At 39.5% G+C, this 14,948-nt stretch overlaps 1 protein-coding gene across 7 annotated transcripts in view; it reads right to left on the reverse strand.

Moving 5' to 3' along the window:
• Window positions 1-14,948, reverse strand: part of KANSL1L (KAT8 regulatory NSL complex subunit 1 like) — a 58,669-nt gene that overhangs the window by 14,767 nt on the left and 28,954 nt on the right. For all 7 annotated transcript variants that reach the window (XM_017829522.1, XM_017829523.1, XM_017829519.1 and 4 more), the window contains 2 exons: window positions 11,644-11,827; window positions 1,944-2,106 (listed from right to left, as the gene is read on the reverse strand). In XM_017829522.1, the coding sequence (XP_017685011.1) occupies window positions 1,944-2,106; window positions 11,644-11,827 (347 nt within the window). The remainder of the gene's footprint in view (window positions 1-1,943; window positions 2,107-11,643; window positions 11,828-14,948) is intronic.

Consider the following 14,948-nt stretch of genomic DNA (forward strand, 5'->3'; position numbering starts at 1 on the left):
AGCCTGCAAAACATCTCAAGTGGTAAGGAATTTACCCCCTGTTGTAAGGCAGGAAGGCTTAAGAAAAATAAGTCTCTCTGAAAAGCCTTTCTGGGAAAAAAAAATAAATTACAAGAACGAAGAGAAATTAAATAGGAAAAAAAAAAGTCAGTGTAAGAAGCCAGCTTGACAGCTAGTATATTCAGAATGAGAAGAGGACCAAGGGCAGCATCCAAGGGGGGGCCTTAAATTACTTATATTTACACACAATCTCAGCCTCATGTGCCTTCAAGGTGAGCCAGGAGAGAAACTTTCAACATATTTTGCTAAAAAGAACAATTTATTTCAATTTGATATGGATCTATCTAGGTATTCTGTCATAACACCTCAAGGATCTTGCCGTGTTTCCTATTCTACTTCCAAGTAAAACATAAAGAAGGTCTTCAAAGGTGTATTAGTCACAAAATTTAAGTAAAGAATTAACCAGAACATTTCTCCTGCTTTGGTTTGGGTTTTTTTGGTTTGGTCTTTTTTCACCTGAGGAACAACCTGTATGTTTCAGAGATTTTTTATTTTGTGCTCCTCTATCTTAATCAAAAGGGCAGGAGTGCTTGTCTCAGTTTATCTACAGGCTAGGTGCAGAAATACCAGAAGCCCAAGCTTCTTAAACACAAACTACAATTCTCCAGTTATCAAGGTGCAAGTTTAAACAGGTGCTTTTGTGTTCAAGGGACACTGCAACCACTGATGTATTTTTGGACAAGATCCTTGGTCATTTGGAAACTGTGAAGGCAAGACTTAGACCTATGGGCAGCTCTGCTTCCAGAAGTGAGCCAGTCCCTCTACCCTATTTGCTAGGTTGTCTGCAAATTATGATTCACCTTTGAAAGCAAAATACAAGAAAAGACAACGTGAGAGAACTACATCTGAATCTTGAATCCCTCTCTGCACACTAAAAAATCAAACACTAGAGTTCCAAAACAAAACAAAGGCCAATAATACATTTTTAGCACAAAGAGAAAACTAAAATAAACCCCTTTTCCTTTACTCTGCTGGCGCTTTTGGGGTTTTTTATATATAAAGATGTGGGCACAGCACAAGCAGTATTTTAAGAGAAGTTATTTCTCTGGAAGGGGGTAACCAAGAAAGCTGCAAAGAAAACATGAAACTGAACCAGGCTACAACTTGGAAAATTTCTACCATGCATTTATTCACAGTAATTCTTTCACATGAAAGAAAATGACAAACAGACTAGTGGTCTTTATGAGGAGGTAGAGACAGCAAAGCACACAAAGCACTGAGTAAAGCATGAATCTGGAAACAGGATTTTCTTAAAACAAAAAAATCACAAAAAACTCAATAGGATGAATCACTTGTGCTGATAGCAGCATTTATTATTCCATTTTGAAGTCCCAACTGCTGTTGGGTTGCACCTGCACTAACTTCACAGCTGAGCCACAGACATCACATGCATTATTGTCCAAAAAGACTAAAGAATCAGATGATAGAAATCATAAACTTTGAAGATCACCAAAAATGCTGATTATCACAAAAACAATTAGAAAACCTAAAAAAGGCTTTTTAAAACTAGTACAAAGGGCCTGAACAGAAAGTTGCTTATGAAAACAACACAACTAAGATATGGTAGTGTGTTGGTAACAGCACCATCTCTAAAGGACTAACACTGACTCAATTAGACACACCATGAAACACCCAAACCCACCTTTTTCCTGGCCAGTCTTTCTAGGTTGTAAGAGCATTGCTGGTATAGGAAACCTAGGTGGTGTGCTTTTCAAAAGTTAGGATGAAGTTCAGATTTGTAGTCTAAACTCATGTATTTTGACAGTGTGAGGTTTTCTATTAAGAAAACTAAGTTCTAAAAATCACTCAAAAGACAAGTTAGTCCTTAACCTCTACAGCTGTCACAAGCACAACCACCCTGCTGTAGTCATGGCATTACTTACCAGAAGGGAATGATAAGACTGGATGGAAGGAAGAGTCCAGCTCTTGCACGTAATCTAGGATTTTAGATTCTGTGCTGTACTCATTGCTGGTCAAAGTGGAGGCCGGCACCACATATGGCAACTGAGTTTTACATGGAAAGGAGGCATCTCTACATGGCAGAGTCTGCAAGAATACATAGAAACAAAGTTTAACTTCTCATTTACTCATGTACTTCAAATTAGACCAGAAGAGGAAAAAACCCCAACAAACTAACAACTCAGTGAGTGACATCCTTTAACATGTGAATGGTAGAAGTATTCCTACAAACTTCAGATAGTCTAAGTGTGACTTACCTCCACTTATCGTGGACCATGGTGTAGGATACAAAGAATACAAAAACCCCCTTCAATTAGGGGCAGGAAACAGCTGTCAAAGCTTTCAGAGAAAACGTAACTGTTTCTAATCCTTATTTTGATCTATCCTATGACAAATCAATACTCTTTAAAATTTAATTCCAGCACAACAGGCAAGATAGAGAGCACAAACAAACCTAACACGAGACTAAATAGAAGGGTCTCCTTTGTTTATCCCCTCAGTCACATTTTTCCTATCAATATCTCTAGACAGTTTGAGCTCATCCATTTTAATGTAAACAACTATATTTAACATTTTAAGCACACCATGAACTTACACAAAACAAGAGGGCAAAGTCTTCACCTTGTTACAATTTAAACATCAGGTAAGGAACATAAACAAAAGAAGACACACAGCAATAAATACAGAGAGGGACGCACTGAGGATTGATTAATAGGTAGTAAGGGGAATTACTAGAAAGAGGAGAACTGCAAAGAAAGATTAATTTAGCTGCTTATTTGTGAGGCTTGGTCAAGTATGGAAGGTAAAATGATGGGTGGCACAGAACTGGTAGGTGTGAGATAACGGGACTGAGACAGAAGGTGAAAATGGGCAGGAGTAAGCATCAGAGCGCAGGCCATATACTGAGCTCTGAAAGACAGAAGGAAAGAACTGAATTTGATGCTACAAGAAAGCAGCAAACAGTCAAGTCTGTGCTTCAGCATATGCTACAGAAGTCCTGCAGGGAAATAATACTGCTGATGGTACTTTAAGTCTTATTGGATAGCAGTGGTAGTAATCCCCCAAATACTGACATTTTAAGGGTTTCTATAGGTCTTTGATACTTTGCCAAATGTTGCAGATCCTACAAACAGCAAGGGAGAGAAGTGGGTACTTCAAGGGTCTCAGCCTATCACTGTGCAAACAGTCACATTTATCATCTCCTGGAAAACAGTTCCAGTGTAAAAAACTGTAAGAATGAATATAACATTTTCTTATGACTTTTTATAAAAGGAGACATCTAGCAGCTGCATCAAAGGCAAGAACATCAATGAACATGACTTATATTTTCAGTACTGCTGCTTTTTGAATCCAAGAAATCTCTTCAGCTGCTTTCTCCTGCCTGAAATATTCCAGGCTGTTTTCTAGCAGTGCCACTCATGTGTTAGTGATGCAGTGATTATATCCACCACATAAAATCCCCCTCCACTTACTGAAATCAGTCCTTCTGTCAGATGGCATCAGTGTTCACAACCCACACTATCTTAGAAAATATTCCACTAAAAAGTTCCTGTTTCCATCTCTTCCCTTCTTCTCAGTCAACAAATTCCCAACACTGCTACTGTATCTCAGAAACTATTAAAATCAAGCAAGGATGTTGTAATGCTGTGATGGTGGTGAGGTTCTCGTATTTAACTTTTTTCCCCCCACAAGGGAACACTAACAGACCTAAATCCACTTTGATCTCCATACACAGGTCTGTACACAAGTACTTTCAACTTAACCTGGAAAGAATTCTTTTCTAGCCCAGGACTCCTTCAAATCAATGTTGTGTTATTCTCCTGTGAGGAACATATGGGACTCTTCATCTGTTAAACTTTAAACATCCATAAAGTGCTAGCAGAACTGGGACCTGTGTTTGGAAACACTAGAGGGATAAATGCTGAAGTGAGTTTAATGTTTCCCATTATATGGACCATTAAACTCAAGCTTAAAGAGCTTTTAAGTAGTTGCTCTACCTCCATGCACTAAGGGCTTGCTTTTCAAAAATGCACAAAAGCATATTTCCTCTTCATATTTGGTTTTTAGAAATGAAGTAGCTTCCTGAAACTCCACTATTTAAGCTGCAACTGCACCACTTCTGCTTGTCCTTTTTTTACAGAAATGAATCCACATTGCAGTAAATAAATCTCTCATTCTTTAAAAAGAAATCCCCGAATACTAATTAGTAAAATTACCTAGAAAATATATAGATAAGACCATCACATTCTGACATCCAGTTCTATAGTCCTGACTCACTTTTTCTTGCTTTAGTTCACTCTAGCCACAAACACATTTAGATTATAGCTTAAAACTCAGCCTGCTCAAAAACATGGTCAAACAACCTCCACAGTCACAATCTATTTTGAAACTGTATTAAAATCCATCTGCCAATTTTGGTAAATGCAAAATTCTTTTCTTCAACTTGCCTGTGGTGGGAATTATAAAACCTCATCCGTGAATTTGTGCATTAGTGCCTCAAATGCTCTGGCACCAACATCTAAGTAATGAAATCTTTCATTAAGCTAATTCGTAATCCAAAGAAAATAAGGACTTCTATAGAAGTAAGAGCAATTTTATTTAAATGCCTGTGAGGCTATTAGAAAAAAAAAGCTAAAAAACCTGGTAGTGTCTGTGTTCCTAGCTACCAGATCTGGTTTAAGTTTCTGATGGAGTAGTTTTCCACTGGAAAAAGCTGAATTAGTGATGTTTGTCAGGAATGTCAACTTAATCAACTCTTGAGGAAAAAATTTCAGAACCCCTTGGCTCTGGAATTAAAGTGTGTCATTCAAAGAAAGTGCTTCAACCTTACTGAAACAAAACTGAAGATCTGTTTACTGGAAAGCTAAACTCTCCCTGCTTCCAATTCCGAGTAGAACACAGTCTACAACCGAGCTGCCTTTTACAGCAGTAAATTATCAATTCTTTAACACGACAAAAAAATCCACCACACCCCAACTGAAAACAAGCCCATAAATACATCCATGCATCAACAGCAATGACAAGGGGTTTCAGGAAGACCATGGCACACAGCTTTTACAAGACAGGCCCCTGTAGCAAGCCTGACCACAATGTCAACTCTTCAGAAAGCAAGATTACTAAACTCTTATCAATTTTTCTGCTGCTCTACTATACCTTGTACATCTCCTGGAGCATTTTTCTTCACTACAGAAATACAAAATCTCATGCTTCCTGAGCTCAAGCAGATATGAATCATAATATTACATTAAATTAATTCTATTAAGGAAAACATATTGTATTTAAGAGGAAATCAGGAGTGTGCAAGCTTTAAATATTCAACTAAAAGAGCATTCTGGTTTAAACTTCATAAGGAATGGTGTCAATCAACAGAATCTAATTTTCTAGAATATTATGAATTCTAAACTTGGATTTTTTTCCCTCATAGTGCTGTTTTACTGAGTTACAGAAAATACAGTAAGCAAATAATTTTGATATTCAAAACAATTCTCGCACTTCTTTGTGATAAAGTGATGCACTAGACAAAGCACAACTGGCTCATGACTCTGTTACAGAAGGGTCAGAAAGCTGAACACTACTGGCCACCCAAACTTCTGCAGAGAAAAAAGTGTGAGTCTATGAAGTGTGCCATAATTGAAAAGAAATATATTTTGTGCTCCCTTATAAAATTCTGAAGTGAATACTCATTTTATGGTTTCAGCTACGGATCACTAAAACTCCTACCATTTCTGGAGACATGCCTAAATGTAACAGTACACAGACACAGTTCAATTATGCTACTGTGTATGAATCCAGTAAGTTAATTAAGTTTGCACAAATACACCCTGCTGAATACCTGTCATGTCTGCTCCTGATTATTCTTATTAAGCCCAGAAAGGCAAGGAAAATGCATTTATTCTACCTACAAACACACCCTCAGAACTTTTCAGCAACATCAAAGAAGAGCTATCCCCCTCAATATCAAAAACTGTTCTTTAAATGGGTAGCCAGCTAAACTGCAGAGATTTAATTATGGGATTCAAGAGAACCACTGTGTGTATGGGTCATGACTCATTTTAAATATCAGACACACCAAGTTTTAATCCTATTACCTCTCTGCTTCAGTGCTTCAGCATCTCCCTTAAAGGCCAGCCCACTGCTCCATTGCCTTTGTCTTCTGCACTCAACAACCTGCTCTGAGCAGAGCTATGACCCTCTGGCAGAACATAAGAGTTCCATGAAACCTCTTTTAATCACAAGATAAACGTGCAGGACTTCACTGCAGAGTGCTTTGGGGCAACACACAACACATGGGCAGTGAAAGGTTAATTTGAAAGCCTCAAAGACCTTCTCTCTTATCAACATGTAATGGGAGAGAAGGTGGGCAAAGCATCTAAGACACCCTTACATGGGAAGGTGCACAACAGATGGTGCTGACACATGCACACCGTACAACAGACTCTCCCTTTCAGATGAAGTTTCTACAGATGTCAGATGGACAGACCTTTCCCGTGCAGGTTAGGTACAGGGAAGCAAGCTGCCCTGAGATGTAAATGAATTCATCTACCTCTGGTCCCTCTGAAGCTGTCAATAAGGATAAAGTGGCAGATCCTATGGCAGAAACCAGTTTTTCCAGGTGGAGAAGTCTCTTTCCATAAAACACTAATGACAACTTACTCAGCATCCAGCTTGCCTCAAATTCAGATTTTTGGACAGTGTCCTAAAAGGACTTATAGCTTCTACCATTCTCAGAGACCACCCACCTCTCCTAAATATACATGGAGTTTAGCTTCTTTAATCCTGCTACAAGCCAATGGGAGACTTTCACCTGCTTTGTAGGAAGTGCACGCTGTCCTCTGCATCCCGAAACAAAGACCTTTAGTTCAACTAGCAAATCAATTGAAAAATCAAGGCTAATGCTTAATCTTTGATCAGTTTAACTAAAAGAAGGAAAGACATGTTAATCCACAGGGATATCTTCTCAAAAATGCCACACAGAAATTAAGAGTTGATGTGATCAGTAAAACATTACAGAACTGTCATAATAAGCTAGAGGTGTAGGACTGTGGAAAGCACACAGGTTTTTCATTCTGAAAAAAAAGAATTCACAGGCTGACTGGTCTGCCACAAACCTCACAAAGGATGGATCTAGTTCCACTGCCAGTATCACAAAACTAGAGGTGCCCTTCCTGCCCACTACACTAAAGTCTTGTCACACATTCAGAATACCTGAATGCACAGGAGAACTTCTTTTCCCACTCAGGTTTCAGTGACTTTTAACCTATTTTATAGCTTCCAGTGTTAAAGTAGTTTCCACTGTTAAAGTAAGATAAAGGCTCTGCATGCTGGATAGAATACAAATTATAATAGTATGTGTGTATATATATACATACACACATACTCTTCCCTAAAAACTGAAAATTAATAATGGGAAAAGACCCATATGTATTTATCAAGTGGCATGTACAGAAAGCCTCACTGGCCCCAAGCATGCACTGGGAATGCTGCTGGACACAAAAATCATAGAACCAGCATAAGAATTAGATTAAAATAAGAAACACATACCCTAGAATTTCAATATTTTTCTCCTGTCTGTTTTGGAGCCTTCTGAAGAAGCAATGACTTTTTTTCTTTCCAAATCACTAAACAAAAGCAGATATTCTTCTGCTCTCACTTAACTCCCGTTTGAGACTGTGGAGAAAAAAATGTGGGAATATGCAACTGCAAGAGCTGGCAACATTATATCACCTGTTTTCTTGTGGTATCCAAAACATACGTTTTTGCATCTCAATTCCCAACTTTCAGGGTGCTGGCATCTTTGCAAATTTGAATTCTGTTTTTCTCCATGTGCCTCAGCCCACACAATCAAGTCTTCCTCCAGCAGGTGGAGATACAAATACAATGAGAATTTTCAGATTAAAAAAAAACCCACTGTGCTCTACAACCCTGCAAAGAAATGGACAGGCCCAAAGTTGACAGTACTCAGATCTCATTGCTCTGTTGTCTTTTAACTTCATTTATAAGGTTTTCATGGATTTTTTTGTTGTGCATGTGGATTATTCTGGGTGGCTTGTGCACTGACTCACAACTGAGAAATGGCCTAAGCTCTTACCAAGCTATTTAGATAGGGAAGAAAGATAGAAAACAGATCATCTGTGGTACTTAAGTAAATCTGAATTAGGGGACAAGTAGATTTGGCCCCGAAGGATGTTTCAAGTTCCTGAGGATATCAGATGGTGACAGATAAACCAAACACCCTGCATCCTGTTTTAATTTATTTGCAGTCTATCTTGTCAGTCTGGAAGGTCGTCTAGAGTTTCATAGCATTCTATATTTTCTTTCAGATACCACCCTGGGTAAGCAGAGCAGGTGTAGCCCTCTTCAGAAAAGAAACACAACTAAGTAGAGGACAATATAGGGCATCTCTCAACAGGCACTAGGAGGCTAATAGGTCACTACATACTCATTGTAAATGTATGTGGCATGGCAGTAGATAAGACAAAAAATGTGGCTGTCTTCCCAGTGACCTTATGAACTGACAGATGGGATAGCAGTTCACAGTTTCATACTTTGCTTTTCCTATCATGGATATTGAGGGGTGAGGGGAGAGAATGAGCTTCTCAAATGAATCTGAAGAGATGTGAGGGACAACACACTGAAAGCCATTTAGATGCACAGAGAGTACAACCAGATATCACAAAAAACCCCCCAGACCCAAGTTCCTCAAAGCTATCCCAACATTTTTTAATCTCCCACACATGGGAAGTCTGCATTTTGCTGTGATTCTCTGGTCAGAATTCTTTAGTCACTGTCTTTCTCAAATTACTCTGCACAGCAGCACTGCCCCTCAGGACTGCCAGGCGCTGCTTGCTGGTTTTTGAACCAGGCACCATGAAGAAGCTGGAGCTGCAAATTTCAGAAGATTCAGTTTTCTCCTCTGACTTTGGCAATCTGGTCTCTGTCAACTCCACATCTGCTGCAGGGAGGTGGCAGCAAGCCTTCCATAGCTCCAGCTTGCTTTCAGGCCATTGACCTTAAAGAAATGGGGTTGCCTACCAATTGTGGTATCAGGGGTTATATAAATATGTAAAACTTGAGGAAATACAGGAGAGGCACTTGCTAGAGATGACACACTAAAGTTATGTTAAAAATCAAACTATTTTTCATGCTGCTAAGAAGTAAATCCTTTTTTCCATGAAAGACCAGAGGAAATTTGCTAGATTACTACTAGGAATATAAATGCATTTTTAGAGAAAACCAGGTATCAATCCCAGAAGCCATTCCCCATTTTACCCTTGGACATCTGCCTAATCCAGCAGCCAGCCTGGGCTGATAGCCAGTGCTCTTCCATTACAGGCGGAGCAATCTCAACAACAGCTAGGAAACCAAGTGTAGCAAGTGCAGGACTAACAAAGTGACAGGCCCTGTTAGCTAAGATTTATTGAATGAAACAATACACTGCTGATGGCTCGTAATTCAAAGCCCCGAAACCCATTTAGATTTGATTGTCAGAATGGGCTGGAAACGTCCAGTCTAATTTTATCACTTACGTCCCCAGCAGAATCTCTGATCCTCTGTTTTTAACCAAAACTGTCTAAGAGGCTTTGTTCACTGCTTTACCTTAATTTTGAAAACTTGAAATGAGTTTGGCACTGGCATGAAGACTGAAGCTAACAGTTTGATTGCTGCCACCACCTCTTATTTCCTCTAGGAATCGGAGCACATCTATCTATAGCCTGTGGGGGAGTTCTCCACATTGCCCCTTGGTTAACTTCCCCATGGAAAGGACATTGAAAAGCAGAGTCTAAATACAGGGGTTTGAGCTGAGAGCTGCAGTAAGCACAAAGAGCATTCCCTACAGGGGTGTTTTACCACACTGTCTTTGGGACATCTCTGCACTTTTGGTTCAGAGACACTGGAGCTGGGTTGGTATATGGCCAGAGATGTCAAGAGCATGGAGCAGACACACAGTTGCTTCCAATATTTGAAGTCTTAAATAGTAACCTGAAAATGCACTGTTTGCTTGCATTCTACAATCAAAGGTAAATTGCAAATATATCTTTTTAGTCTATAAGTCAAGGTAAACTACTGAGCATGCAGAGCAGCTCAGCTCTATGGCTTGGTTGGAGGTAAAAATGTAAACTCTGCCTTGAACTCCTGATGCCGGGCTGCAGAAATGAAGTTTCTGATCACAAGGCTCCACTGCTATTCTCTGAGCTGCACTAACACTGGCCCAGTTCTCAAAACACAGAGACATAGGCAGTGCTTGTAGAAATATGAAATACATGAGCCTGAAAGACACATGCTTCCAGAAGAGCTGATAGTTTAAAACAGTTTAGAAGAACTGATAGTTTAGAAACTGCATCTAGAGCGAAAACTCCTCATGTTTAAGTAGAAGGAAGGGAAAGTCCTGGAGTCCCTGGCTAAGGATCCATCTCCATAGCTGCCAGAAGCACTTCTGGAATTGGAGGCATCACTCAGGCATGAGGTCTCCAATATCTGTAACAGGACACGGATTGGATTGAATGGGAAACAATAAAGTCCAAGTCAGCCACAGACTCCTTGTTTAATACAAGGAAGATGAAAAGCTTAGGTATCTAGGAGGAGGTAGAGCTCTCAAGTCTACCCCCAACTCCCCTACCAAAACCTCCAGGGCAAGCTGCCAAGGCATTAAGCCCCACTGCCAGGAAGGTGGGAACTCAAGCTAATAAGAAATGGGACAGTTTTTCAATAAAATATCTTGCTAAAACTAGGACACGTCTGCAGTTTTGCAGAGAATGCTGAATCAGCACAAAACATCCTTGCAAGGGAAATTTCTCCCCAGACCACTGGCACACTTAGTAAATCCTAGGCAGTTAGTCGAGGAGACATGGAGATGTAACACACTTTTAAAAGGCAAAGTAAAACCAAGAAATTAAAACCATTTGGGATTAGTACTGCTCTAAAGAATGAGTTCGTACTGTCTCTGCTCCCAAATTAGAGCGTTGCTTTAAGCACCACAGCTAAACTCATTATGTATTCTTACCAGAAATATGCTATTAATATCAGATGCAAACAGATAGCCTTGTCCTGCACAACAAACAGTTTGGCTTTCTCCATTTTAAAATATTAATTCCTCTGTAATGCCGAAAATTTTAAGAGTTTTAAAGCATTTTTTTTTTTAGTGTGTCATGAAAAAGGCAATATGACTAATCAGAAACAGCAAAAACAGAAACAAGATTAAGATATTGCAATTCAATTTCCTAGAAAATAATGTGCCACCAGCTGTGTAAACTTTCTCGTAGCTAAAACAAATATTCTGAAAACAAGTGGGCAGCTGATTTACACTGTAGCATGTCTCCTCAGCAGTCAGGCCTCCCAGGGAACCTCTCGAGCTGTCTCCTAGACTGTACAAGAGCTTTAAAGATAGCCATACAACAAACTTATCTGATAAACAGAACTCTGAGTGATCTTTAATTTTTACGTTCAGCTCATTAACTCTGAGCTCCTGCTGACACACCCAGTTACTCCTGCCTCACACACTATACGGCCCCTGGACACAACAAATAACCAGCACAGCGTGCACTTATTCTTCTGGCATACCAGACAAGACACATGCAGACTCCAGCAGCTGGACTCTGGTTTTCCCTCCTACAGAGAGAGGCCTACCTGCTGATTCCAGTGACAGGCACTGTGCATTCTGTAGAGTTTCCTCTTCTGGAAACTATGAAGCGGCCTTGTACGGGCAGATGTGCTCACATTAGTTACAGAGACAGATCTTAGTCTTTTCTTGATGTGCTGATGATCCAGCAACCAGCTGCTCGAAGAGGATACCTCTCTGTTGTCTGAAGCTCTGCAATTTCATGATTAATGGGGGGAAGAAATACAAAAAGTTAAATATGTTCCACATGCAGAGGCCAAGACTTCACACACTGATTAGCATTAGCTATCTAATTCTAAGAAATTTTATAAGCACTAAAATGTTTTAGCACAGTGTTTCATGAAACAGTGTATGTGCTTTGCTTGTTGATGAATTCTATGGTCAGGAAAGGAAGTTTATTTTTCTTGTTCACCTTTCTGCTCGTGGAAACAAATGTCAAAATGAAGCCCTCAAGCATATAGTGGGGTTTGGTTTTTCCAAATTCAAGAACTCTCTAACACTTTTAACATCTATGAGTTTTAAGTTACAATTAATATTTCCCTTCAAACTGACATTCCACTCAAGACAGGAGACCTAGAGTCCTGCCCTAATACTTTCAAGATTTTTTAGTTTTGGTCAAGAACTGAAACCTAAGCAAAGCTTTACAAACCAGTGACCATTCAGCATAGGGGTTGAAACTCACTGTAAAGCACTTGTATCAAAATCAGGAACTCTACACGCTCTGTGTGGAGTCAAAGTCAAGTGCAAAGACGTGGCCAAGAGCAATAGAAAACCTTTCACTGATATGAGGAACAACCTCAGACCACTCTCACCAATCTACAGCCAGTCTGCTCACCAAAACACATAACTGTTCCACAAGGCAAGAATTCAAAACACTCCCCCAGTTGGGTAGGGGAAGACTGGACTTCCCTGTTATAGGTATTCCTGAATTCATTGTGTTGCTGTAGGAACACCTGCCTGCAAAGTTGAAGGCTTGCTGCAAAAAGCACTCAAGTGTGCATTTATTGTTACAAAACTTAGAAATTTGATAACAACTCTAAACTGCCCGAGCAGTGCAAGTATAAAAGATATTTTGGCCTTGGTTCATGACAGGTCATCTATCTGCACAAATTATTATTTTGTCTTATGACAAGTCACAGTTTTATTAGTAGAACTGTAACACAACAAAACATGAAAAGTAATTAATTACAAGGCCACTTACACATCTTTTTTGACAAATGGTATTCTTCTAACAGTACATTTTTATTAAACAGAAGGGCTTATTATGGAAATGTGATTAAGCACCATCCCGTGCTGTGCTGGTGTGGCAACAAGGCTTTATGGGCTTGAATTTGAGCTGTCCTTCTGACACATCAGAACAATCTAATAAGCAACACAGACTCATGAAAAAAATGTGCTAATTAACAGAGGAATGGTACAAAGTATTTAAAGGAAGGTATCAGTAAGTGCCAAGAAAAAGAGCAAAATACTGAAGTGTGACATTCTTAATGTTAACACTGCATTTTTACAGCTTAAGAAATACAAGGTTTACAGCCCATGCAATAGATTTCTTAAAATACTTTCTCTGAATTCTCAAAACCATTTTTTAATTATCCACCTTGTAGTCAGATGGTCCCAAGCCCAACTTCTAGACTTCCACATGAGAGACAACTTGGACAGGTAAATTAGAACAAAAAGCTCCTCAGTCTGGCTCCTCAACTTCTGTGATTCCTGTCTTTTTTCTGGTGGTCTGCCCAAGTCTCTGCAGTCTCTGCCAACTGCTCTACAAACGCTCCTGTGCCTTGCAGCAATGCACAGCTCCATTTTCAGAGCAGAGATCTCAGCTCCATGGCCTGGAGCTCCAGTAAAGAGCAGTGTGGTTTTCCTGTCACCTGTGTAAACAGGCTTCCCAATCAAGGTTTGAGTTGCCCATTTAGTTTGATCTTAGTTTTGGTGGTTTTCAAAATGTGATTCTACAGTAGAGCACTGCCAACTGAGAAAGTCATGACATTTCTGGGAACACTCCCTTCAGAGCTCACATGTTGGCCTTTCTGGCTCTTGACCTTACTTCCAGGTGCACGCCTGAACACAGAGACACCAGACAGGCACTGTTTGCACTGAAGTAATGAACTTTTTCCTTCCTCTCCCCTCATAACAAAGCAGCTATCACTAGCTTAGGAAACTGCTTCTATGAGCATCTACCTCCATGCAATGCATCTGGCTAATGTTGGCACTTAGATTCAATTGAGCAAAGAAAAGCTACATAGAGAAATGAAGGCACTGATGTAATTAAACATTGACCAATGGCAATTCAAGGTTACCCACATTCAGTCAACCAGGAAATGTTCATGCACCTCCACTTCCGCTGGGAACAGTCCAAACCCCCTGATTACCAACCCCAAAGAACTTCATGCTTAGACCTACCTGAAACATGCACTACTGTGTTTTTCACATCAACAGCCTACAACTAATTTCAAGAATTTACTTCAATAAAAATCGCTTTCATCCATTCTTTCCCCCCTCAAAATAAAAAAAAAAACCAACCCTTTCCATTTGATTTTGATTCCTACTTTCTGAAGTACTGAATACAGTGAGAGTGAGCTCTAAAAAAAGCAAAGGGAGATGCAGCCAAGAATTAAGTTAACTGCAGCTTTTAATTGTCTCCATTGATTGAACATAAAGCTACTACAACAAAATACCTCAAAAAATTTGAAACACATTCAAAAAACCCCCAAGAAGTAGGAGGGAGCGAATTTCCCTGCAAGATTCTCATGATAACCACCCTGTATCATGTTTAATTACCATCTTTAATGAACAGTATTTATTTGCAGATTTCTAAACACTTCATAGGCATTGAAAAGTTAAAATTACCCATTTAGCTCATCTAGAAAGCTCTCAAGTCTCTCAGATCCCCTTCCAACAGCTAACTCGTCAAATTCCAGTTCAGAGCTACAGCACTGAGAAAATCTTCCAAGTCCTAACATTCTCTGGGCTTTTTATAGGTCATGAGTAGAAAACAACCAGCCTTAGAGAGAGTGGTCCATGAGCAAACAACTGTTACTTATGAAATGGAAAGAAGACTGATTTTGGACAGTGCCTAATAAATCAGAAGAGAATTGGTTTGAAGTGACATCATTAGAGTCTCTCATCAAGAAGTCAACTTCATAGGCTTCTAGAAACATTTTTAAAAGGAACTATTCCTCAGCTGTCTCATGAAAAAGTCACAGATTGAAGACACAGACTAAATTACTCTCTTCTTTCACATACTCATCTCTATTAGGAACTCCTATTTCAGGGCTATTTTTACTTCAAAACTCTGAGGAATCTTTTGATT

The sequence above is a fragment of the Lepidothrix coronata genome, unplaced genomic scaffold (assembly GCF_001604755.1).
Source record: "Lepidothrix coronata isolate B3197 unplaced genomic scaffold, Lepidothrix_coronata-1.0 Scaffold165, whole genome shotgun sequence".
Classification (NCBI taxonomy): Eukaryota; Metazoa; Chordata; class Aves; order Passeriformes; family Pipridae; genus Lepidothrix; species Lepidothrix coronata.